Genomic DNA, 26,364 nt, shown 5'->3' with positions numbered 1-26,364 from the left:
AAGCATCACTGCAACTTTGATTTCTTGCGTTTTACAGTGAATTCAATATTTGCTGCACGGTCTGATTAAGCGAATTTGCTAACCTGGCTGATGAGCGTCTGGAATTAAATCTTGGAATTAAATAGACAGTTTAAAGTATAACCAGTTACAAAACTTGACATCCCTAATGCCTAACTGGGACTTGGAGACTAACAGTCTTCCCACCAAACTTCCCACAGTTGCTCCGGCCATTTTTGTACAGGTGTAAATACCTTGCACCTTCTTCCCAGTAAAACAACCAGGGACCCCCTCGAACAACCAAGACACCCAGGTTTGATGTTGGGCAGAATTCAGAACAAATCACATGATCCCCTTCATTCTTCCATTTTGCCTTAAATTACACAGACAATTCCAAAACAGCTAATTCGCATTGGTATAGCCAGCTTGTGCTCTGTTCACCCCATCGAAGCGCCACCCTGCACTTACCCTGACCACCCAGAGGTCTCCGTTGGCCCGGGAGACCCCCTGGGTGTCGTTCCGCTTGGTTCAGCCGCCTGAGCACACCGCAAGAGAATCGCGCCGCTAGTGTCAATTTTGATTCTGATGGCAGTAATTTATGGAGCAGTAATTTCATTCACTCCATCTACACCACCTGTGGCATAAAAACTTGAGGCTTGCTTTTGTTGGTTTGATGTTTCTGAACAGGAAATGTAGACGATCCTAGGAACCTCTTAAATATAGGGTCTAATTGTTGCTTGTAAGTGTTTTACTTTTTTTAAACGTATGCAAAGTATGGGATGGGAAAAGTAGTGCCCCAAAAGTATAAAATATTGTTTTCATCTCTCTAAGTGGGTCCTGGTGATTTCAGAATGACTTTCGCACCCAAATTTTGAAACGTTTTCCAAAGTAAATGGCTGCAAACGTATGCGAAATGTGATGCACCTTGATTGGATTGGATTTGATTCCCGTTCCAGCCTCCCCGAACAGGCGCCGGAATGTGGCGACTAGGGACTTTTCACAGTAACTTCATTTGAAGCCGACTTGTGACAATAAGCGAATTTCATTTATTGTCACATATACCGAGGTACAGTGAAGAGTATTGTTCTTCATGCAGCCCAGACAGATCATTCCATACATGTAAAAAAAAGGACATGCATAAATACACAATGTAAATGCATAGACACATTGGGTGAAGCATTAGGAGTGTAGGACTACTCAGTTGAGAAGATGTGTGAAGGGATCAGTTCAGTCCATAAGGCTCATTCAGGAGTCTGGTAACAGCGGGGAAGAAGCTGTTTTTGAACCTTTCCCACTGCTTTAGAGAACCTTTAGTGCTGTTACATATTTCTCCAACATTTGGTAAGAAATTTCTTGTTTTAGGGCCCAGGTGTCAGAATAAATGTTAAAACTTACTGATGGAAGCTGCTTTTCCCCGTTACAAGATCTGTTGGTGCTTGTTTGATTTTACAGCTCTTCTTGCCTTAACCAAAATGCGTGCTGATCTTTTGCAGGGAGCTGCGCTGAAGCCTGAGCTAAAACGGGAGCCAGTTAGCACCAGAGTTAAACTGAAAATTCTCCCTCACTTATTACGGTCCAGGCAAGCTGCAGAGACATTCCCAGCCAGCATACAGGTACGGACTAATTACTACCGTCAAACTGGACAACTTCTGTTGTGGGGGGGAAAGTACAGCTATTCGGCTTTAGTGTACTTCACTCTCCCACTCACGAGAAACCAGACAAAGACTCTTGGAGTTAGAAGCGAGGCCTTTGATACAATGCTATAGCACAGGTTGATAACCATTCCAAGTAGGCAATTCAGAGAGCCCTGATTAAAGAATTGTACCAGGCAGTTATACTCTAGATTTGGTTACAATAAATTTGCATATACCAATCAGTTGCTACTATTTATCTATGTCCAGTCATAACTATCGATTAGCTTTAAACCATGCATAGTATATGAGACCAATTAGCCAATTGCAAGTGCATGTTTTCTTAATTATAATACCCAGTCAGTGCAAAGACATGTACATGCTGCATCCTAATATTTATCACCGGTTCTCATTATCAGCCCTGTGGGTATCATTCACCTGCTTGTCTGACTTCTCTAACTTATAATGACCGTTTCCCAAGGTAAAAATGTTGCAGCAATAAACAATTCTCTATGTGTCTCCCTTTCCAGAGAACCTGGCACCAGTACAAATGGTGAAAAGATCCCATATCATTGTCATCCTTGACAGTGGCCATCTTTCCTGGGATCCCATCATCAGCAAGATGTGTCCTTGGGCTGGTTTCCTACAGCGAACATCTTCAGTACAGATCGATACAGAAGAATTCTAACCTCTTCACTTAGTGGATAGCTAGAGTTTTAAAACTAATTCTGATATAATGTCGAAAACTGCACCCTTTCAACTTCCAAACAAATTGCACCTGTCCTTTGTGGAGGTTTAATAAGTTCAGTCTTGGACATATGCTGAACACTAATACCATTGAATCCAAACATGAATTCCTTCAGATTCATTATTTGTGATTGCTGTTTTATCTTTAAGCTGATTGTGCCACCCTAGAGTTTACAATTTCTCTTCTGCGAGACTTTATTCAGGGGTATATACGATTAATCAGTTTTTGTTGGATACCCACCCCATCACCCCTCATACTAAATTTAAACACTGCTTTGTCTTTATTTATTGAGTGCCACTGTCCAGGGAGTGACACTAGCAGTGGTACAGGAACAGACAACTCCATCCTCTCCGACAGAGCAGCCTGGCTCATGGAACGACAAAGGGAGAAAACATCCACGTGCGTTCTCTTTCTTGCGACGAATAACTATTAACTTGAAAAGAGATCCTCCGTTTGCAGACTCGATGGGTCATTTGGCCTAATTATGTGCAGGGTTCTTTGATGGAGCTCTGTAAGCAAAAGCAAATGAGTGATTGGACTGGCACAGCTCTGACCTGGGGCATCCCGATGCAGCACATACATTAAAACCGTTCTTGCTGATGTTGTTGCCTGCTTACAGAGAATCGCAAATTAAAATTTTCGTTTTTAAAGTTTTGATGCTCAGTGTGGAGGGGCGGAAACAAGCTAAATAAAGGTAATCTTTGCTCCCCTTTTTTTAAAAATCCGAACACAGGGATGTTGGTTCTGAGCAGATTTACTGTGAAGTGATTTGCATTGGAGGACATAATGACTCTGTACTGCTAACCATTAGCAAGGCTACAGTGTCAGAACCTTGAAAATTTCTTATTTAAAAATTAAAACCAGTGAAGTCCACTGTGAGTATTATTCACAGTGCTAACCCCTTTGAGTTAAGGTCTAAATGTTTGAAACCAGCAACATGGCATATTACGTAGAACTTCTTTTACTGGGAAATTACAGACCCGATGCCTACTCTTTTCACTCCATTAATGTGCAGTGCACCTCTTATATTCCAGAATGCACAGCTGGACTGCAAGGACCCTTGGTAGCAGTGCAAACATGGAAAATTACACTGTAACTTCACAAACTTTTGAAACCAAAATAAATGTTCTATAGCCGGAGAGGGGGGGGGAGGGGGCGTAATTTGACCTGTAAATAATCTGAACAGTTAATTGTTTATGTGAGGTTATAGATCTATTAATATAGTGATGATCCACAGTCTTGTTTTCACAGGTGGTGTATGATGGACTGTTTGGTGCCAACACAAATGCAAAGTTAAGAGGACTCGCCCTACAATTTGTGCACCATATATGCTCAGTGTAAGTTCGAATGTAGATTTTATATATGTTTATTTATAGACCTGTGTGTGTGTATGTGTTGTTATGGGCCAGGGTTTAGAGAACCCCAAAGTGTATCATGGAGTTCACCTGACCCACAACTTTTAATAGATTGTGGTATGGGGAGCACACGGCCCACTCTACAGGCGTGGCACAGCAGAAATGGAAAAGTTTTTTTTTTTAAACAAAACAATGTTTATTCTATGAACTCAACCTTTTTAAAACATACAGTGAACATCTTAGCAACCATCAATTCAAATACAACCCCCAAAGAATACAACACTAAGTAATCCTTAAGAACTTCCCAAACAACATCCAGAAGACAAAAGAAACACCTTTTAACAGAAGCACATTAGGTTTACATTCACTACTGAGAATATTTATTATTCCTTATTCATCAAATGATCAAGAGATAGTCTTTTGATGGCAGAGAGAACAGCAGTACACCTGCTCTGTCTGAGTTCAGCTCCAACACTGAAAACAAAACTAAAACACACCCAAACAGCCTAAAACAAAAGTAAAAAGCTGACAGACAGCCCAGCTCCACCCACTCTCTGACATCACTTCTTAAAGGTACTTTCACTACAGATATTTATATACACACCCATTTCTTAAAGGTACTCTCACATGACTGTGAATATGTAAGCACATTTTTAATGAATCATAAGGGGAAAATAAGCTATAAATTGCTCATGATATCTTCTTCGAAGCATCTCTTGTGTGAAACACAGCTTGACTGGAAGCATAGTGCTGGGTGAATTCAATGTTTAGTATTCAGAAAACTGAGTGAATCTGTCAATGGGATAAAAATTGCTCAGTGCTAATAGGCAGGCTAAGGTCCATGATTTCCCATGCGATTAATTTTTATTAGCCCGTCGCCGCACTGTTTAATCCAGGCTGCACAGCAGCCCAAGGGTTCTCACACACGGCCATGCAAAAAAAATTTTCAGGGGCCACACACTTGAACATATCACCCAGACATTAAAACTAAAAATTAAAGGGTGCTTTGGTCCATCGGAAGTCGAACGGAAGGAGGGGGCAGCGATATGCACAGCAAGGGAGAAATGAGTGTCACAAATCATTGGTTCAGGCACAGCGTTATTGAATGCTTGGAAATAAGTCAGTTAGTGGGAGGACAGATGAGGCAGCCCACAGAAGGATAATTTGAAGTGAGGGGGAGCAATGCAATATATATTGCTGTTTAAAATATTTTGAGTTGCATTGATTTGAATGGCTGCTCTTAAGTAGCTATCTAACCAGCTATGATTCAGCTCGTAAGTAAGTTACTTTTTCTTGTTACCAAGCTTTAACGTAAGTGCAGCATTGCGGGCTGCAAAGCTTGGCAACAATGCCAGATTCACCAACAGTGTGTCGAATTGACCAACAAACCAAAAGTACGTAGGGCAACATGGTTGCACGGTGGTTAGCACAGTTGCTTCACAGCTCCATGATCCCAGATTTGATTCCCGGCTTGGGTCACTGTCTGTGCGGACTCTCCGTGGGTTTCCTCCGGGTGCTCCGGTTTCCTCACACAGTCCAAAAATGTGCAGGTTAGGTGGATTAGCCATGCTAAATTGCCCTTAGTGTCCAAAAAGGTTAGGTGGGTTACTGGGATAGGGTGGAGGCATGAGCTTAAGTAGGGTGCTCTTTCCAAAGCCCGGTGCAGACTCGATGGGCCGAATGGTCTCCTTATGCACGGTAAATTTTATGATTCTATGAAGTACAGCCCATGGTTTTGTGGGGGGCCGGTTGTAGTATTGATTTTCTGCCATTAGAGGTTGCTGATGCACCAGACAGTTGGCATCATTCATTCTGGGCAGGATTCTCGGCCCCGACGCGCCACATTTCCGCCCCGGCCGGCCGGCGGGACTCTCCGTTACGCCGGCCAGTCAATGGAGTTTCCCATTGTGGGGCAGCCCCACGCCGTCGGGAAACCCCCGGGCGCCGGCAAAACGGAGAATCCCACCGGCGGAGAATCCCGGCCTCGTGTTTATTTTTATTTGAGTACGTGGATATCTAGTTAGATTTACCCAACCTATTAGGGTTATCAGGTTTTTTAACCTTGGATGAAGTATAAAACTAAATCTTTCATTTTTCCCCTTATTTGAATTCTCTTTATCTTCGGTATGTAAAAAAAAAAAGTCATGCTCTCAATATCAATGCTGTGGCAGTGACTCCAATTGGGAGAGTTGACGGATCTGAACAAGCTGTATTTTTGAGTCAGCATTCAATATCTCTGCCAGTGTTGCACCAGAACAGGCACAAGACTGCCGTCGTGAAGTCTTGCAAGGAAGATCAATTTGCTGCAAGGTCAAACTCTTTGGGGCATATTTATTGAACACAAGTAGTGGAGCATTTTCATTTAGTTCTATTTTAAAAAGTCATTTGCTGCTTTGCTTGGCAATTTAAAATTTGAGGCAATTTAAAATTTGAGGTAATTTAAGTCGAACATTCAAAAGAAACATTCTCTCTCAGGATTGTAATCTTCTTTATTGTTCACAGATGTCCTGATAATAAAATTAAACCTTTGGGGCCAATGCTTCTAAATGGACTTACTAAATTGATCAATGAATATAAAGAGGTAAGGCTTCTCAAATCTATTTGATCCACAGCCGGGTATTTTGCTGAATCCTATTCTCTCGTCTTTTCCCACTATGAAAATGCTACAATTTAAACTGGGCTGGAGTTTCCTAATTGCCAACAGTCCCCTGGTACCTTGCCCAAGTAACCATCCTTCATTCGTGAGACGGTGCTTTGTCAGGAAACTATCGGTCTGTGGGCATCATTGAAACCAAGTCCATTCTTGTCCTCACCTAGAGGTACCACTGCTGCAATTGAGAGTAGAAACCTCAGGCAGAACATTGAATGTTTTATCATTCCTACAGCTAAGAACCAGCTCTTTCCCAGAGCAAGGATCAAATCTGGTATTTGAAGTATCTTTTGTTCTTTCCATTTTCTCCGCAATCCCCGACTCATTCTTTGCCAGAAGATGATTCACTGGCTGTCCTCTGCCACCTCAGCCAAATTATTACTCTTCTGTGATGTGAAAGTAGACAGCGGAGGCCAGCGGGCTATTCAACTTTGTGCATTGCTGCCAAAGCTAATTCTGTCCATGCCCAACCTGTGCACATGCAGTTCCATTAGGGGATTCTAGCTAACTATCCACAAACCCAGCTGGTTTTGACCCCCTAAATAAGTAACACTTGCACTGCTCACCCAGCACAGAACTGAGATTGCATGTAGAGCCTTTCGCCTTCATGTGGCTGAGGCACTCACTACCTGGCATTTGTAAGTATTTACAGATGTATTCCGTAAGAATATGTCATTAGCTTTTTTGTACTGTAAGCAAGTTGATTTTGTTTTTTTCATTCTATTCAAGTCTTTCTGATATTTGACCTGCTAAGCTCGTCAACATCTTAGTCACTGTTTTTTGCCTCTAGAACCTGTCAGATATTGCATTTTATGTTAAATTATTCTTACTTTATCTTGCCCAAGGATCCAAAAGCCCTTTCCATGGCATATTCAGCAGTTGGGAAATTATCCAGGTGAATATTTCTAATTTTATTTGACTTTTCCAAGCGTTGACATACAGTTTTGATTCTGTGCATCTTTTTTTTGCATAACGTGAATTGCCTCATGGTATGGTGTGTCTTGTTGAACAAATAGCTCAGTGACGTTTATCATATTTGGGACTTATTTTCGAAATGGGTCTTCTGGATTTGTGGACATGCAAGCCCCCAGTAACGTATGCTACCTCCAATTGCAAAATACCATGTTTAACGCTGTTATTAATTAGTGAGCCCTTTCCACACTCCCATTTCGTAGAACGTTCCAGGCATCCAACATTTCTTAAGACAAAATTGATGAACGGTCTTAATAGAAATTGTTCCCACTGGCAGGAGAGTTGGTAACCAGAGGACATAAGTTTAAGGTGATTGGCAAAAGAGCCAGAGGGGATATGAGGCTTTTTTTTTTGCGCTATGCTTAATGATCTGGACTGGACTGTCTGAAAGGGTGGTGGAGGCAGATCCCTTTGAAAAGGGAATTGGGCCAGTACTTGAAGGGGAAAATATTTACAACTCTGGGGGAATATAGAGTGGGAGAGGGACTAATTGGATGACTCTTTGAAAGAGGCACAACGGGCTGAACGGTGCCCTCCTGGGTGTTACGGCTTTATGAAAAGTACAACCGTGCATGTTCATATGAGCGGCATGGACAAGCTGGGCCGAAGGGCCTGTTTCCATGCTGTAAACATCTATGAACCTACATTTCACAATTAAACTTGTAGTTGAAGAGAATTGAAAATTAATTGAGATACACTAAATTTCAAAAGGGTCATGGCATCCAGTGGAATAGTAAATTGGGGTTCCCAATCATAGAACTTACAGTGCAGAAGGAGGCTATTCGGCCCATCGAGCCTGCACCAGCCCTTGGAAAGAGCACCCTACTTACGCCCACGCCTCCACCCTATCCCTTTAACCCAGTAACCCCACCTAACCTTTTTGGACACTTAAGGGCAATTTAGCATGGCCAATGAACCTAACCCGCACATCTTTGGACTATGGAAGGAAACCGGAGCAGACACGGGGAGAATGTGCAGACTCCACACAGACAGTGACCCAAGCCGGGAATCAAACCTGGGACCCTGGAGCTGTGATGCAACTGTGCTACCGTGCCACCCACTTAAACTTAATTGCTAAAAGAAATATCTTCCACTTACCTGCCCAAGTCACTAGAGAATGTATTCTCTCATCTGTAGCAGGAATACTTTGCATTTTCCACATGTAAAGTCTTTTGAGGAGCAAAATTTTAGGTCCTTTATTGCTTTGTATGCAGAAGTCAAAATGCACAGTTAGCCATCAGATGGCTGAGTCACATTTTCTAGAGCAGAGACTATGCTGTTGTTGGAAGACTATGCTGGTGTTGGCACAGAACAATTTCTCTAAGTTAGCAGCAATCATGGTCAAACTTTGGACACTTACCTATGTAACTGGTTCTATTCAGCCATGATCTTATCGAATGGCTAGCAGGCTAGGGGACCTGTATGGCATACTCCTGTTCCTATTTCTGGTGTCCTTGTCTGCACCGTACCAAGGATGGGGCAGGCATGTGACACAGGGGAGGCTTAAGTGGGGTAAGAATTAATACAAGCAATTTAAACAAACAAAAAAACATTCTGGATATTTCTTGCACCATCTGAAGTATCGTCCCCAATCAAAATTAGTAATTAAATCTTCATTTATTAACTGCAAATCTTCCAGAGCCATAAACATGGAAGACTTAGACATCTGTACATATTGTGCAACCATTATGTTATCAGTGAAATATGTTTTTGTGCCCATCACATTTAGCCGTTTACCACAACTTTTCACGAAAGATCTAGCACTTGTGCAACAGTTTTTTGAAGCAATGTGCAAGGTATGTGGAAATTCTCTGAAATGTTCCTTTTACATTACAATGTCTGGTTGTGTTTCTAACAAGGGATTTATTTTAAATCTGTTTTATTAATAGGAAGGTCCTGACATCAGGCTCTCCATTCAGGAAGCTTTGGCCATGATGGTAGGAGCCTATTGCTCCTTGCAAGGAGCTTCTCTTACACTCATGGAAGCTCTGGTTGCTGCATATCTGGAGAAGGTATGTCCAAACTTATAACCAAATGCTATTAGACTGATATAAAGAATGTCCTTCATGTCATGATCACCTTAAACAATCTCTTACATTTATATTGCACCTTTAATGTAATAATATGTCCGAAGGCACTTTGCAAGAGTTAGCAAACCATATTTCATACCAAGCCAAGTAAGGAGATATCATGTTCGAACAGAGCATATTAATCTGAAAATGAATATATTTTTCATTGAGGAATATGTGGCAAGAAGTCTTAACGTTAGTTGCAATATCAGTTGCACTGACTTAATGCATTATGACTTTTCTATGATAACAAGTGCAGGAGATTAATTCAAAATGTTAATTAGGAAAGGATAGGCACAAATCTGGTGTTCGTGATTAATAAGGTGATTACTTGATTAATAAGGGGTTATGGGGAGAAGGCGGGAGAATGGGGATGAGGAACACATCAGCCACGATCGAATGGCGGAGCAGACCCGAAGGGCCGATTGGCTCAATTCTGCTCCTATATCTTATGGACTGGCATTTAAAGGCATGGCATTTATGACTGATCCCTTCCGACTCCAAACAAAAGCATTAAACCTGCAATGAATGTTTGCAGCAATGGTTTATAGTGTAGGAGTTAAGCTCAACATTTTGTTGTTTTACTGTTTGCTGCTGCGTTTTTCTGAAAACATGATGTAGTGTTGTGGGAAACTGAATAGCAACAACTGCTCTGCAGGCAGTAGATTGACTTTACAATTTGGTTTTGGAACAGCCCAATTCAACTGGCTGTTATAAAATGAGATGGGGAGGCGGCGAAGAAAAGTGAATTACTTTTCACTGTACATATCGAATCACTGAATCACATTCTCTCGTTATTTTTGCAGCCTGAAGTGCAGGTCCGGCAAGTTGCTGTGAAATTTGCCAGCAAAGTGTTTGCCTCAGACCACATTCCATCCAGATACATGCTGTTACTTGCTGCAGGAGACCCGTAAGTTTTCTCTCATAAAAATAATAAGAGTGCAACATACTTGCATTTTAGGATGGGGAGGCGTGGTCAAAGAGGTAGATTTTAGGGAGCACCTTAAAGGAGGAAAGAGGGGAGAGGTTTATTTTGAAGTTCAGGGCACAGACAGGCTGAAGGCTCAGCAGCCAACAGTGGAGTAATGAGAATCAGAAATTGCCAAGAGAGCAGAATTGGGGGAACACTGAGATCTTGGGAGTTGTGAAGCTGGAGGACGTTACAGAGACATGGAGGAGTGAAGCCACGGGAGAGTTTGAAAACAAGAGTGTAAATTTTAAAATCAATATCTTACTGGACCGGGAGCAACTCGGTAGCACAGTGGTGAGCACTTTGCTTCACAGCACCAGGGTCCCAGGTTCGAATTCCGGCTTGGGTCACTGTCTGTGCGGAGTCTGCATGTTCTCCCCGTGTCTGCGTGGGTTTCCTCCGGGTGCTCCGGTTTCCTCCCACAAGCCCCGAAAGACGTGCTTGTTAGGTGAATTAGACATTCTGAATTCTCCCTCAGTGTACCCGAACAGGTACCAGAGTGGCGACTAGGGGATTTTCACAGTAACTTCATTGCAGTGTTAATGTAAGCCTACTTGTGATACTAATAAAGATTATTATTATTAGAACTATATGGATCAGCGAACGCAGGGGGAGACTTGGTGCGCATTAAGATACAGGCAGTAGTTTTGGATATAGGGGGATTAAATCCACTGAGGAAATTATTGCTTAACCCTTTTTGTCAGAGCACTTTTTACTTTTAAACATTTACTTCTATTCACCATCTATTCACTTCCTGTTCGGAAGTAAACCATGTCATTGGGAACTATTTAGTAAAGTAAGAGCAAATTAATCAGCCCGAGTCAGTTTGCACGTTTGTAAAATTAGCACTGATTCTAAACATTATGGAACAAATAGCAAAGCGCATGTTTAACCAGAGTGAAATATTTGGTCATCTAACTCTGTGTTTAATATTAGGAGAGAGGAGGTATATGGGGAAGCACGACATGTTCTGAGGGCTCTACCAAATCAAACAACAGAGAAGGAAAGCACGTCTAAGATCATGCCACCATTTCCTGAAATGGTTCATTACATTCAGGACAAGGTAATATTTTGTCTTCTCAAAGGTTTTGCTCTGAGGCTTCAATAGTGATTCAAGCTTACCACCTTTGGCAAAGTAAACAGTTCGAGTTAGGAATGTGTGGTAGTTTACCGTTCCGATAACTCTGCTCCACGGTGCGAAGTTGTTTAATTCAAATTTAATTAATTACAAAAGTTGAATCAGATAATCTACAGTTCACTCCTACGTTGCTGGCATTCAAATTCTGAACATTTTGTTTCGGCATGTGGCTTTTTATACTCAGGTCTCTTCCTCTTTCATAAAATGTAATTATTCAATGTTTATAACAATTCAATTAATTGTTGGAGCGAAACGTGTTAAAAAGTGACTATAAAACTATTCTACAATAATCTATACACTGTCTACCTGAAGGTGTCTTTAATGTGGTTAACCTCTATAATAGGATTGGTCTTTAGTTTTCCATTGTCATGGTCAAGGCCTGACAGAACAAGAAATAAGACCTTGATTAAGTTTTTGGTCCCTCGAGCCTGCTGTGCAATTCATTAAAATCACGACTGACACTCCCTTAATTTAATAATAAGACATCAACGAGGTGGTTTCATGCACTGTCCCCTTAAAAACAACTCGGCCATCTCATTCTATCCTCCAATTGACGGTGATAACTGGTATCCTAATTTTGATTTTCCTTCTCAACAGGCCTCTCAGAGGATAAAAACATCAGCAAAGTATACCGTTGGAACATACATTCTGCCGTTTAACCCTGCTACATACAGTGAGGTAAGGACTAGTAAGTTGAAGGAGATCAGGTGGTGTAGAAGCTAGTTTGATGCCTATCTATAATCCATTGCTGGAACTTTCAGATTACATGCAGTATTATCCCCTAATCATGGCATGTAAATTGAAAATAATAAAGTTGAGGGTAATGCAAATTGATTAGCGAAAGCAGAAAGGTTTAGTTGACGTAATAACTGGCCTAGGAAGAATACATAAACCTGAGCAACCATAAAGAATATCCGAATGGAAATTCAGTTGCCTCCAAAAGTTTTGACGACACACGCAACATAGAACAAACAAAGAACAAAGAAATGTACAGCACAGGAACAGGCCCTTCGGCCCTCCAGGCCCGTGCCGACCATGCTGCCCGACTAAACTACAATCTTCTACACTTCCTGGGTCCGTATCCCTCTATTACCATCCTATTCATGTATTTGTCAAGATGCCCCTTAAATGTCACTATTGTCCCTGCTTCCACCACCTCCTCCGGTAGCGCGTTCCAGGCACCCACTACCCTCTGCGTAAAAAACTTGCCTCGTACATCTACTCTAAACCTTGCCCCTCTCACCTTAAACCTATGCCCCCTAGTAATTGACCCCTCTACCCTGGGGAAAAGCCTCTGACTATCCACTCTGTCTATGCCCCTCATAATTTTGTATACCTCTATCAGGTCTCCCCTCAACCTCCTTCGTTCCAGTGAGAACAAACCGAGTTTATTCAACCGCTCCTCATAGCTAATGCCCTCCATACCAGGCAACATTCTGGTAAATCTCTTCTGCGCCCTCTCTAAAGCCTCCACATCCTTCTGGTAGTGTGGCGACCAGAATTGAACACTATACTCCAAGTGTGGCCTAACTAAGGTTCTATACAGCTGCAACATGACTTGCCAATTCTTATACTCAATGCCCCGGCCAATGAAGGCAAGCATGCCGTATGCCTTCTTGACTACCTTCTCCACCTGTGTTGCCCCTTTCAATGACCTGTGGACCTGTACTCCTAGATCTCTTTGACTTTCAATACTCTTGAGGGTTCTACCATTCACTGTATATTCCCTACCTGCATTAGACCTTCCAAAATGCATTACCTCACATTTGTCCGGATTAAACTCCATCTGCCATCTCTCCGCCCAAGTCTCCAAACAATCTAAATCCTGCTGTATCCTCCGACAGTCCTCATCGCTATCCGCAATTCCACCAACCTTTGTGTCGTCTGCAAACTTACTAATCAGACCAGTTACATTTTCCTCCAAATCATTTATATATACTACAAAGAGCAAAAGTCCCAGCACTGATCCCTGTGGAACACCACTGGTCACAGCCCTCCAATGAGAAAAGCATCCTTCCATTGCTACTCTCTGCCTTCTATGGCCTAGCCAGTTCTGTATCCACCTTGCCAGCTCACCCCTGATCCCGTGTGACTTCACCTTTTGTACTAGTCTACCATGAGGGACCTTGTCAAAGGCCTTACTGAAGTCCATATAGACAACATCCACTGCCCTACCTGCATCAATCATCTTAGTGACCTCCTCGAAAAACTCTATCAAGTTAGTGAGACACGACCTCCCCTTCACAAAACCGTGCTGCCTCTCACTAATACGTCCATTTGCTTCCAAATGGGAGTAGATCCTGTCTCGAAGAATTCTCTCCAGTAATTTCCCTACCACTGAAGTAAGGCTCACCGGCCTGTAGTTCCCGGGATTATCCTTGCTACCCTTCTTAAACAGAGGAACAACATTGGCTATTCTCCAGTCCTCCGGGACATCCCCTGAAGACAGCGAGGATCCAAAGATTTCTGTCAAGGCCTCAGCAATTTCCTCTCCAGCCTCCTTCAGTATTCTGGGGTAGATCCCATCAGGCCCTGGGGACTTATCTACCTTAATATTTTTTAAGACACCCAACACCTCGTCTTTTTGGATCTCAATGTGACCCAGGCTATCTACACACCCTTCTCCAGACTCAACATCTACCAATTTCTTCTCTTTGGTGAATACTGATGCAAAGTATTCATTTAGTACCTCGCCCATTTCCTCTGGCTCCACACATAGATTCCCTTGCCTATCCTTCAGTGGGCCAACCCTTTCCCTGGCTACCCTCTTGCTTTTTATGTACGTGTAAAATGCTTTGGGATTTTCCTTAACCCTATTTGCCAGTGACTTTTCGTGACCCCTTCTCGCCCTCCTGACTCCTTGCTTAAGTTCCTTCCTACTTTCCTTATATTCCACGCAGGCTTCGTCTGTTCCCAGCCTTTTAGCCCTGACAAATGCCTACCTTTTTCTTTTTGACGAGGCCTACAATATCTCTCGTCATCCAAGGTTCCCGAAAATTGCCGTATTTATCCTTCTTCCTCACAGGAACATGCCGGTCCTGAATTCCTTTCAACTGACACTTTAAAGCCTCCCACATGTCAGATGTTGATTTGCCCTCAAACATCCGCCCCCAATCTATGTTCTTCAGTTCCCGCCTAATATTGTTATAATTAGCCTTCTTCCAATTTAGCACATTCATCCTAGGACCACTCTTATCCTTGTCCACCAGTACTTTAAAACTTACTGAATTGTGGTCACTGTTACCGAAATGCTCCCCTACTGAAACATCTACCACCTGGCCAGGCTCATTCCCCAATACCAGGTCCAATACCGCCCCTTCCCTAGTTGGACTGTCTACATATTGTTTTAAGAAGCCCTCCTGGATGCTCCTTACAAACTCTGCCCCGTCTAAGCCCCTGGCACTAAGTGAGTCCCAGTCAATATTGGGGAAGTTGAAGTCTCCCATCACCACAACCCTGTTGTTTTTACTCTTTTCCAAAATCTGTCTACCTATCTGCTCCTCTATCTCCCGCTGGCTGTTGGGAGGCCTGTAGTAAACCCCCAACATTGTGACTGCACCCTTCTTATTCCTGATCTCTACCCATATAGCCTCACTGCCCTCTGAGGTGTCCTCTCGCAGTACAGCTGTGATATTCTCCCTAACCAGTAGCGCAACTCTGCCTCCCCTTTTACATCCCCCTCTATCCCGCCTGAAACATCTAAATCCTGGAACGTTTAGCTGCCAATCCTGCCCTTCCCTCAACCAGGTCTCTGTAATGGCAACAACATCATAGTTCCAAGTACTAATCCAAGCTCTAAGTTCATCTGCCTTACCCGTAATACTTCTTGCATTAAAACATATGCACTTCAGGCCACCAGACCCGCTGTGTTCAGCAACATCTCCCTGTCTGCTCTGCCTCAGAGCCACACTGTCCCTATTCCCTAGTTCTCCCTCAATGCTCTCACCTTCTGACCTATTGCTCCCGTGCCCACCCCCCTGCCATACTAGTTTAAACCCTCCTGTGTGACACTAGCAAACCTCGCGGCCAGGATATTTATGCCTCTCCGGTTTAGATGCAACCCGTCCTTCTTATACAGGTCACACCTGCCCCGGAAGAGCTCCCAGTGGTCCAGATAATGGAAACCCTCCCTCCTACACCAGCTGTTTAGCCACGTGTTTAGCTGCTCTATCTTCCTATTTCTAGCCTCACTGGCACGTGGCACAGGGAGTAATCCCGAGATTACAACCCTCGAGGTCCTGTCTTTTAACTTTCTGCCTAGCTCCCTGAACTCCTGCTGCAGGACCTCATGCCCCTTCCTGCCTATGTCGTTAGTACCAATATGTACAACGACCTCTGCCTGTTTGCCCTCCCCTTCAGGATGCCCTCTACCCGTTCGGAGACATCCTGGACCCTGGCACCAGGGAGGCAACATACCATCCTGGAGTCTCTTTCACGTCCACAGAAGCGCCTATCTGTGCCCCTGACTATAGAGTCCCCTATTACGATTACTCTTCTGCACTTTGACCCTCCCTTCTGAACATCAGAGCCAGCCGTGGTGCCACTGCTCTGGCTGCTGCTGTTTTCCCCTATAGGCTATCCCCCCCGACAGTATCCAAAGGGGTATATCTGTTCGAGAGGGGGACAACCACAGGGGATTCCTGCACTGACTGCCTGCCCTTTCTGGTGGTCACCCATTTCTCTGCCTGCACCTTGGGTGTGACCACATTTACATAACTGCGATCTATGACGCTTTCCGCCACCTGCATGCTCCTAAGTGCATCCAATTGCTGCTCCAACCGAACCATGCGGTCTGTGAGGAGCTCCAGTTGGGTGCACTTTCTGCAGATGAAGCCATCCGGGACGCTGGAAGCCTCCCGGACTGGCCACATCTCACAGTCAGAGCACAGCACCCCTCTAACTGACATTGCGTCAATTAATTAAAATTTTTAAAAAAATTTAAAATTTTGAATATTTTTTTTTTTTAATTCTAAGTTACTGTTAACTATCTGTTTCCTAGCACTAGATTTCTAATAGAAATGCGAAAGCTAAATATAGTACTCTCCGATCTCTGGCTTAGATATCCCTCTAAATTATAATTAAGTAATTATGTTTAATTAGTTACCAATGCTCAATTTCTTTTTAATTTAGTGTAGAATCCCAACCAGCCACTCAGGCCACAGCTTTTCTGTGATGTCACTTCAGTTTCCCCCCGACACACACACAATTTGAAAAGGTACAAAAGTAAAAATGAGTAAAAATCACTTACTTACCTTCTTAGTGTTAATAATAAAATATGGTACTTACCTCACACCAATGGGTTTTATTATTAGGTTAGAGGAGGAGGGTGGGTGGGAGGCACTACACGTGTAGTGTCTCGGGTTTCCTCTCCACCAGAATTTATTGGTTGGGGGGGGGGGGGGGCCTTCCCAGAAGTCCGCGGGTCGAACTTCCGGTTCCCGCCTTATATGAAAAAAAACAGAAAAGAAGAACAGACACGGGACCAGGTAAGGGTTTTTAAAGTAAATACTCACCACCTCCCAGAAGGCCCCTGCGCACCGCTCCCGCCGAAATTCAAAGGGCTGCTCCTGCAAAGGTAAGGGTTTTTAAAGTAAATACTCACCACCTCCCAGAAGGCCCCTGCGCACCGCTCCCGCCGAAATTCACATGGAATGGAAGCATTATCCTTTCGTAAGATGACTCATTTCATTTAATTCAGACAAATGCGTGTGATGCAAGGGTGATTGATGATCTGCAATGGAAGTTGCGCTGTTGCTAATGCCACAGAGTTTAAGCTGAGTATTTTAACATGTATGATGGGACCTCACGTGAGGACTATTTTCATGATCTGGGGAGGATTAGAAATTGTACCATTAAAATCTAAAGTTGACTTAATCACCAGTACTCAGTGTCACAGTGGTTTTCACAATTAGGGACGGTTTCAGAAGAGTGCTTCATTGTGAAAAACAGTCTTGTTGGATTTATTTGAAAACCATTAATTTCTTGGAAAAAGTTTGGCCATTTTTGTTTTTAAATTTAGCGTATCCAATTCATTATCTTCCAATTAAGGGGCAATTTAGTGTGTTCAATCCACCTACCTTGCACATCTTTGGGTTGTGGGCCGCAAACACAGGGAGAATGTGCAAACTTCACTCGGACAGTGACCCAGAGCCGGGATCGAACCTGGGACCTCGGCGCCGTGAGAGAGCAGAGCTAACCCACTGCGCCACCGTGCTGCCTAATATTTGACCATATTAATCTTGCGTTGACAAATGACTTTTCCTCTTGCGTTTCTGTCCAAATTAAACAGTAACTATTCTTTTCTGTCCATCTCAGGTTCAAGCATAATTCTCCTTCATCTAAGTAATCAAACATTTTTTGCCAACATTTGTTTTTATTACAGTCAGCTTTGTTCAATAGCTTCTTATGGTAATGCTTTGCAAAAGTATGATGAAAATCTTCCCTACGGCTGATCATGCTGGTCGATTGGGGTACACCTTTCTGCATCACACTAATGTAAAGCTGCAGTACAAATGTGGATCCTGGCCTGGCCTGGTATTACGATCCTGGACCAGTTATTAAGATACCAGATAAGGGCACCAAACACTTTTTTTTAAAGCTTTTAAAACTGTGAGGAAAGGATTCTTCGCTCCAGGTGTGATTCCACTGACCAATCGGTATCTTTTATATTCAAGCAAACTTTATTCTTCAACACAGGATTAAACGCATTAACAATACAAAACATGGCTTTTCATTTAACAATGAAACAATTCTTAAAATAAAAGGAAACCATTTTTGCTACTAACTTATACCTGCTGTGTCTCCAATTACGCAAAGCCCATCACAGGTCAAAAGCCACTTATAACTAAAGTTATTAAACACAGGGTTACTTACTGTACACTTGTACAGAGATTTCTTGGAAAGACTGCTTGATGGGAGAGAAAACAGCATGCAGATCTTTCTGTCTGTGCCAGACTACTGTTTAACCTAGAAGCTCCCAGCAGACTGCCCAACCTATATCAAACTGCAAAACTACAGACAGACCTGGCTCTTCCCATTAATTACATCATCTTTATCCCACTCAAATCCTCCAACCTGCTTAACTAAGTCTAAATACAGTGTCTCAAATTATCTACTTTCCAGGAACTCTCCAGCAATCGTAACAAAACGCCATCAGGCCTCTCTCTGTAAACACATGCATGGTTTTAATGAATGATGATCTCACTTTTCCGACATCTTAATTGCACATTTTTCAGACAAACTGCCTGCTTGCAGGTTAAACCAGGATTTAAAAATATCTTAAAATGTATACCTTAACTCAGGCTTTTAATAACATTACTCTTACAGATATTTGTAATACAATCAATATACAAAATTTCCTACATTCATCACACTGGCCTGACTCCCAGGCGTACCAGACTGCGATGTCTTGCAAGGGGTTAATCACACATCACCTTGGATTGATAGTGTGGAATCGAATCTGGAGGGTCGCCGAGACAGATGCTAGGACCCCAAGGAATCTCATACCTCAGCGAAGCGCAGGAGAATTAAAGTGACTTCCAGAGAGCTGTGACACCCCATAGTTTAGTTCCACGAGAAATGAACAACCCTCAAGATCCTGTAAAGTTTAGGGGAATTGATTGGGGAAAATAAAATTAGAACAGAAGTGTTCTGTTGAGATTGTGTTCAAAGAGAAAGTGTGCAAAATGTAGTTACGTTAATGGTATTTGCCTTGTGTACATTAAAGCTTTTTAAGACATGATATCTTGTGACATAATTCTTTCAGTTAATAATTGAGAGTTTGAATTTCTTTTAAAAGGCTACTGGCCTCCACTGAGATCAATAATCTCCAATTTAAATGTTTAGAAAACAGAGATTCTCCTGTTCCCATTCTCTAAACAATCTCATTTGCAGCTGTAACTGCCTGTGTATCTATCCAAAAGCATGTCGAACACTCCTTAACAAAATATAAGAGCCAAGTTGTGTAAGCAGGGTTCTGCTTGGCTGAAACACAAACTCCCACCATATTGATATTTAACACTCCCCTAATTTATCAAGACTACTACAAAATTAGGTGCACTTAAAACAAGTACCCTTGTCTCCAAGTCAGAGTCATATTCTGTTCCTGGCCAATATTTGTCCCTGAAATGAATGTCCCTAAACACATCATCTGGTCATTCTCTCAACCATACTTGCTGTGTGCAACATGGCAATTGAATTTCCTACTTTTACAACAAATAATAAAAATAATTGCTTATTGTCACAAGTAGGCTTCAATGAAGTTACTGTGAAAAGCCTATGCTTCAAAAGTACTGCATTGGCGAGAAAGTGCTTTGAGAAATCTCGCGGTCTCGAGAGGTGCTATATCCAAACAGTATTTTTTTTTAAGGCAATTGTAGGTTTGAATTTACAGTTTTTGCTCAAAAGCATTCTTGCCATCAAGGTAGAGGGTGCAATTTTTTTTTTAAATCTCTTTACGCATGGTCTCCCAAAGGTGGCAAATCAAGCCGAGATGCGTAGGCAGCAGTGTTTGGTGCCTTGTTCAAGTAGAACATGGTCCATTCTTCCCAGACATTGTTCTGACGAAAGGTCATCACCTGAAGCATTAACCCTGTTTCTCTTCCAGCTTGACCTGCCGAGTGTTTCCAGCATCAGTCTTATTCTCATCTCAGCTGATAATCCCTCAAGCAATGGTTGCTAGATAGAGATTGTAAATGGGGATGCCAAGCAATTTCTACCTTCTCCACTCCAGGCAAGGGATACTGAGGGTATCTGTCCAAGCTTTGACCTTTACAAATGATAATCAGATTATTCAATACTGATAGGATCCAAAACCCATCATATCGTGCAGCACATTTTCCCCACTGAATCTTTTAACTGGAACTCCGTAGATTATTCTAAAATGCCTCTATTTGGAATTTGGGAATGCGAGGAAAAGAAATGGGACTTCTTTGCCCAGTGGAAAGATAAGTGGAGTGCATTAATCCTTAAATCTGTCTGAAAGACTGCCCGGTAGTAACTGCATTAATTTAGGCTGTTGTGGTAATGAAACTTTCTTTGTACTTTCTGTGTGATAGATGTGTTAAGTTATTTTGCACAATTACAGAACTCCTATCAGTGTGTCAAAATCACATTTATGTTTGTTGGAATATGCGTGCTTGGTATTATCTAAAATAAAAGTTGGCATTTAAAAAGAAAGGAAACTATATTGTGTTTGATGTTTTAAATCTAAAATAGTGCTTGAAGGAGCAATGTACTTGATAGTTAATACTGTGACGTGACTTAAATGCGCTATTTTTCAGTCACCATATAGCACTCTAGAACATAGAGCATACAGTGCAGAAGGAGGTCATTCGGCCCATCGAGTCTGCACCGACCCACTTAAGCCCTCAGTTCCACCCTATCTCCGTAACCGAATAACCCCTCCTCACCTTTTTGGACAATAAGGGCAATTTAGCATGGCCAATTCACCTAACCTGCACGCCTTTGGACTGTGGGAGGAAACCGGAGCACCTGGAGGAAACCCACGCAGACACTGGGAGAACGTGCAGACTCCGCACAGACAGTGACCCAGTGGGGAATCGAACCTGGGACACTGGCGCTGTGAAGCCACAGTGCTATCCACTTGTGCTACCGTGCTGGCGCTCTACTTCGCTTCAGGATCCTCTCCCTACTTAATAGAGAAAACACCAAACTAATGATATATCCTCAAAGCTGTGCAAACAGGAAACCTGTTGTTACCTGCAACAATGGAGAGTTCTGTAGTGAGTTGAATCCTGAGCCAGGGATTTGACGGCACCTCGAGTGATTGCCCCGCTCCTGCAAACTTTGAAAAGCAAATAATCCTTTTGGTTGAAAAAAATAATAACTGAGCAATTTGGTTGTGTCTGCAGATTATCCTGTATCTGCGGATGTGCCTGGCGCAGAGTGCAGGCGTGGTGCCCATCTCTCACAGTTTCGTTGACATGCAGGACCAAGCTCCCGCTGTTGGTCGTTATGTCAGAAGTCTGGCTTCTGACGCCTTCATTTCACAGTCGTCCTCGAAGAATGGAGAAACAAATCCAGTGCAAGTGTACATTGATCTTCTCGAGCGGTTGCTATCAGCCATAGGAGGTAAAACCATTCAAAATATCAACGGAACATAACTACCTGATTGTAAACCTAATGTCATGCTGGCTTTTGAAACATGCACCTGCACAGTTTGGCAATTTACATTGTTCACAAGATTTTTTTGTGGCGCACAGCCTGTTCACTTCAAGGCATCACTTAAATTATTTTGCACAGGATAAACGAGGCAACTAGAATGGCAGGCGTGATACCTTCAGGGGTGCCTTGCAACTGTGTGCGCTCATATCTTAGAGGGAACACTGGTCATTGGCACCTACCAGAATCCCATCTCTCACTGACAATGTTTTTGTTGACAATGGGGAAACAGCTTATTCTGTGTCCTCGTATACAAACTAAACAAATGCATGCTTTAATACATGTTGACTTGCTGAAATGTACCAGGTGTTGCCAAGTGATTATTCTTGTCTTGAGCAGCGGGTTGAATATTTTTTTTTAAAAATAATTTTTATTAAAGGTTTTCATAAAATATCAATAACAAAATGAGAAAGAAAAAAGAACCCAACAGGGTTAAGTACAAAACACAATCTAAAAAAGCAACCCCCCAAACCCCCCCCCCCCCCCCCCGTACCTAAATAATAAATTAACATTAACACCCCGACTTAACACAACACGGTATACAGACCCTCCAGTGTAAATAACATAAACAAAATACAGTGAAACCCCCCCCCCCCCCCCAACCCCCGGAGCTGCTGCTGCCATTGACCAATGTCTATCGTTCTGCCAGAAACTCTAAGAACGGTTGCCACCGCCTAAAGAACCCTTGTACCGACCCTCTCAAGGCGAATTTCACCCTCTCCAATTTAATGAACCCTGCCATATCGCTGATCCAGGATTTCACGCTTGGGGGCCTCGTATCTTTCCACTGAAGGAGAATCCTTCGCCGGGCTACCAGGGACGCAAAGGCCAGAATTCCGGCCTCTTTCGCCTCCTGCACTCCCGGCTCCTCTGCCACCCCAAATATTGCGAACCCCCAGCCCGGTTTGACCCTGGATCCTACCACCCTCGACACCGTCCTCGCTACGCCCTTCCAAAATTCCTCCAGCGCTGGGCATGCCCAGAACATATGGATGTGATTTGCTGGGCTCCCTGAGCACCTAACACACCTGTCCTCATCCCCCAAAAACCGACTCATTTTGTCCCGGTCATGTGTGCCCTGTGCAGCACCTTAAACTGTATGAGGCTGAGCCTTGCGTGGTTGAATGTATTTTTTAATGTACCACGGGGAGGGCTGCTTTAGCACAGTGCTAAAGAGCTGGCTTTTAAAGCAGACCAAGGCAGGCCAGCAGCACGGTTCAATTCCCGCACCAGCCTGCCCGAACAGGCGCTGGAATGTGGCGACTAGGGGCTTTTCACAGTAACTTCATTGAAGCCTACTTGTGCCAATAAGCGATTTTCATTTCATTTCATGATTTAACATGTTGGTCACAATTCTGTAATAGTCACAAGCACAGTGACTATGCAATGGCCATGGCACTAACTGAGGAGCCCTTATAAATTAAACGTTTCTGGACAAAATAGAAAATAAAAATTAAGAATGCATTCCAAAATGTCACTTTATAACATGTAACGAGAATAGGCCATTTGATAAAAATCCCCAAACCATTCCAGGTAACCAGGTGCTGGGTTTGTGCCACACCATTGATAATGGGTGCATTAATATTGGATCCCCATTGTGTAACATTTGTCAGTGGAATGAGTGATTCAGGAGTGAGTTGCCTGCTGGTGGAAGCAAGCAGTAGATTGGGAAACTGGTAACCTGTTGGAGTTCTAGAACTTGGGTTTGTGGACATGTGATGCTATACGTCGACTGACTTCCCGGTTACTGTGTGGGGGGACATACCAGTTTCAGGGCCGTGTTCAGGTTTTTTGGAAGGTGCACCTGCCTTGTGGATGAACTTCCTGATTTTCTGATCTGCAAGATGGGTGAAATGTGCTTTTTGAATCATAAATAAAATGCTCAGAATTAAAAGGTTTGGGATTTAATGTAAACAAAAGAATATATGTGAAATAAACACTTAGATCTCACTTCATAAAATGTAAATCCTAAAGGATGTGACTTGTGTGGTTGACTGCACCCTCAATGCCTTGTCTCTCATGGAGAGCCTTGTTCAGAGCTCTTTCTCCGTGTACGAGTGACTGAGGTTGGATGCTCCTCACTGCTGTGCATTAGTGAAGGGACAAATTGGAACTTGCATTAAGCCAGGAAAGTTGTGTCTCGCCACGACTGCAGTTTGTCAACACAATTCTGGATTTTATCGAGTTTTGTTTGGAATTCATTTTTTGAAGACGAGTGGGTTTTGGGATTAACCCTGAAATTCCTGACACGGAAATGTGCCTGCGGTTAATTTGATCTTGATCCTTGAATTGGAGCATGCACAAACTTGGCACGTGATTGCGCCTCGTTTTGTGTTCAGAGCTGCATATTCAAACTTGCCATGTGTTTGTGAACTGGAAAACACTGCCACAGAAGCCCGTATGATGCTTTTAACTCAGGCAAACTATAGTTTTGATTTTGACAAAAGATGCCAGCTGGGTGACAGCACAATAACGTTTTCATGTTAAAAATAACAGAACCAATCCAACAATAATGGGTTGGGAAGTAATGACGCTCATTTGCGATTGATTTTGGTGACTGTGGGATGAAATATTGTGCCTCATGAGACCAAATATTTCTGCTGTAATTCGGTTCCTCCCCCTTTCTGTCCTCCTCTTTGGAAATATTAGGGATGCCTGTGATGTACTGTCTATTGGAAGTAGTTTCGATCTATCCACAGAAGTTGGCTGCACAGTTCACGGACAAAATAGATTGGATTAAGGTACGCTGATCTGCTTAAATAGCAGATTCCTTTGTCGAGGAAAATAAAATGGAAGTACTGAATACAATCTTTTGAGCATTATAACTATTGAGCTTATACTTTTTTCCATATCGTGAACAAAAATACATTGATGCAGCGTGGCTCAGTTGGTGGCACACTTGTGTCTGGTTTCACTGTTGTAGATTGCAATCCTTTGGTTGAGATATTAAATTGAGGCCCTATCTGCCCCAATTTAAGTAGGCGTCAAAGGTACCATGGAAGGGTTTAAGGAAAACCATTGAGTTCTCCTGGCCAATATTTGTCCCTTAGCTAACCAGAAGTAGATTAGTTCGGCAGTCATGCCATTAGTCTTTGCGGGATGTTTCTTTTTTTCAATTTTTTTTATCCCATCCTTAAAGTTACAAAGCCAATGCGCAGAGTGAACAGGGCAAACCCTTAATCCATCTCATCGCTTGCTCCAAAAACCAATTCAAATTCAAATTGATGCCATTCATGGTCTCCACATGAGAGACGTACAAGATCCAAGCTGACAAGAAAAGGCATTGCATCTCATCTTGGGCTTGATCTGACGTTTGATCTTGAGGCCAAGAAATGATCTTTGTGGGGTGTTGCTGCTCAAAGATGGGTTATTGCATTTCCCCACGTGGTAATGATCGTAGTTCTAGACATTTCCAGAAAATGCTTTATAAAAATGCACACAAAAATTTACCTGCCTGGGCCGCACGGTGGCACAGTGGTTAGCACTGCTGCCTCACAGCATTGAGGTCCTGGGTTCGATCCCGGCTCTGGGTCACTGTCTGTGTGGAGTTTGCACATTCTCCCCGTGTTTGCGTGGGTTTCGCCCCCACAACCCAAAGATGTGCAGGGTAGGTGGATTGGCCATGCTAAATTGCCCTTTAATTGGAAAAAAAATTATTGGGCACTCCAAATTTTAAAAAAAATTAACCTGTCTTTTGAGACCCTTTCAACGAAGCTCCTTTGATTTGGCTAATATAAAATTTAATCCGCTGTAAATCTAGAAGCACTTGAGTGTCAAACATTGTTGAATTTGGGTGGAAACAAAAGTTGATTCTTTCCTCCCCGGTGGCAATTTATAGTCCGAAACTAAGCTGACTATATTTTTCCAGAGTTGTTTCCTGACTATCTTGAGCACTGTCTTTATTTTGGACTTTTAAAAATTGTCATTAAGGTATGTCTTCTGGAGAAAACAATTCTAGAATAAACGTTTTTTGTAATAAGAGTTATGATCGATAAATGTTCCTCCTATCTCTCTCGCATTCCCCATCTTTCAACAGGGCCTAATGAGCACAAACAAAGATGAGATCCGTGAGCTGGCGGCAGAACTTTATGCAGTGGTGTTGTCTACTATGTCTGGGAATGACCTACACTTGGCTGTTCAAAATCTCATTAAGAGCACTAAAGACGGTGTAAGTGCTTACTTTAATTAGTTAAGTGTCAATATTGTTGGTGAATGTTGCCAAATAAACTTACACTACTATTGGGCAGCACGGTAGCATTGTGGATAGCACAGTTGCTTCACAGCTCCAGGGTCCCAGGTTCGATTCCCGGCTGGGTCACTGTCTGTGCGGAGTCTGCACATTCTCCCCGTGTGTGTGTGGGTTTCCTCCGGGTGCTCCGGTTTCCTCCCACAGTCCAAAGATGTGCGGGTTAGGTGGATTGGCCATGCTAAATTGCCCATGGTGTCCTAAATTGCCCTTAGTGTTGGGTGGGGTTACTGGGTTATGGGGATAGGGTGGAGGTGTGGACCTTGGGGGTAGGGTGCTCTTTCCAAGAGCCGGTGCAGACCCGATGGACCGAATGGCCCCCTTCTGCACTGTAAATTCTATGATCTATGATCTTTCCTTCTTTACTCGTTTTCTTCACTTTCCGCAGGCTACGCTCCCCGATTGC

General features: G+C 43.0%; 1 protein-coding gene across 1 annotated transcript in view; it reads left to right on the top strand.

Moving 5' to 3' along the window:
- ecpas (Ecm29 proteasome adaptor and scaffold) overlaps positions 1-26,364 on the top strand; it is a 115,900-nt gene that overhangs the window by 27,659 nt on the left and 61,877 nt on the right. Inside the window, exons 9-20 of the mRNA XM_072517326.1 lie at positions 1,491-1,610; positions 3,628-3,713; positions 6,234-6,312; positions 7,227-7,276; positions 9,083-9,149; positions 9,243-9,365; positions 10,229-10,332; positions 11,329-11,455; positions 12,128-12,208; positions 21,403-21,622; positions 24,362-24,453; positions 25,749-25,880. Coding sequence (XP_072373427.1) covers positions 1,491-1,610; positions 3,628-3,713; positions 6,234-6,312; positions 7,227-7,276; positions 9,083-9,149; positions 9,243-9,365; positions 10,229-10,332; positions 11,329-11,455; positions 12,128-12,208; positions 21,403-21,622; positions 24,362-24,453; positions 25,749-25,880 — 1,281 coding nt within the window. The remainder of the gene's footprint in view (positions 1-1,490; positions 1,611-3,627; positions 3,714-6,233; positions 6,313-7,226; positions 7,277-9,082; positions 9,150-9,242; positions 9,366-10,228; positions 10,333-11,328; positions 11,456-12,127; positions 12,209-21,402; positions 21,623-24,361; positions 24,454-25,748; positions 25,881-26,364) is intronic.

Source organism: Scyliorhinus torazame, chromosome 9 (assembly GCF_047496885.1).
Source record: "Scyliorhinus torazame isolate Kashiwa2021f chromosome 9, sScyTor2.1, whole genome shotgun sequence".
Taxonomy (NCBI): domain Eukaryota; kingdom Metazoa; phylum Chordata; class Chondrichthyes; order Carcharhiniformes; family Scyliorhinidae; genus Scyliorhinus; species Scyliorhinus torazame.
This window is presented reverse-complemented; position numbering and strand designations above follow the sequence as displayed.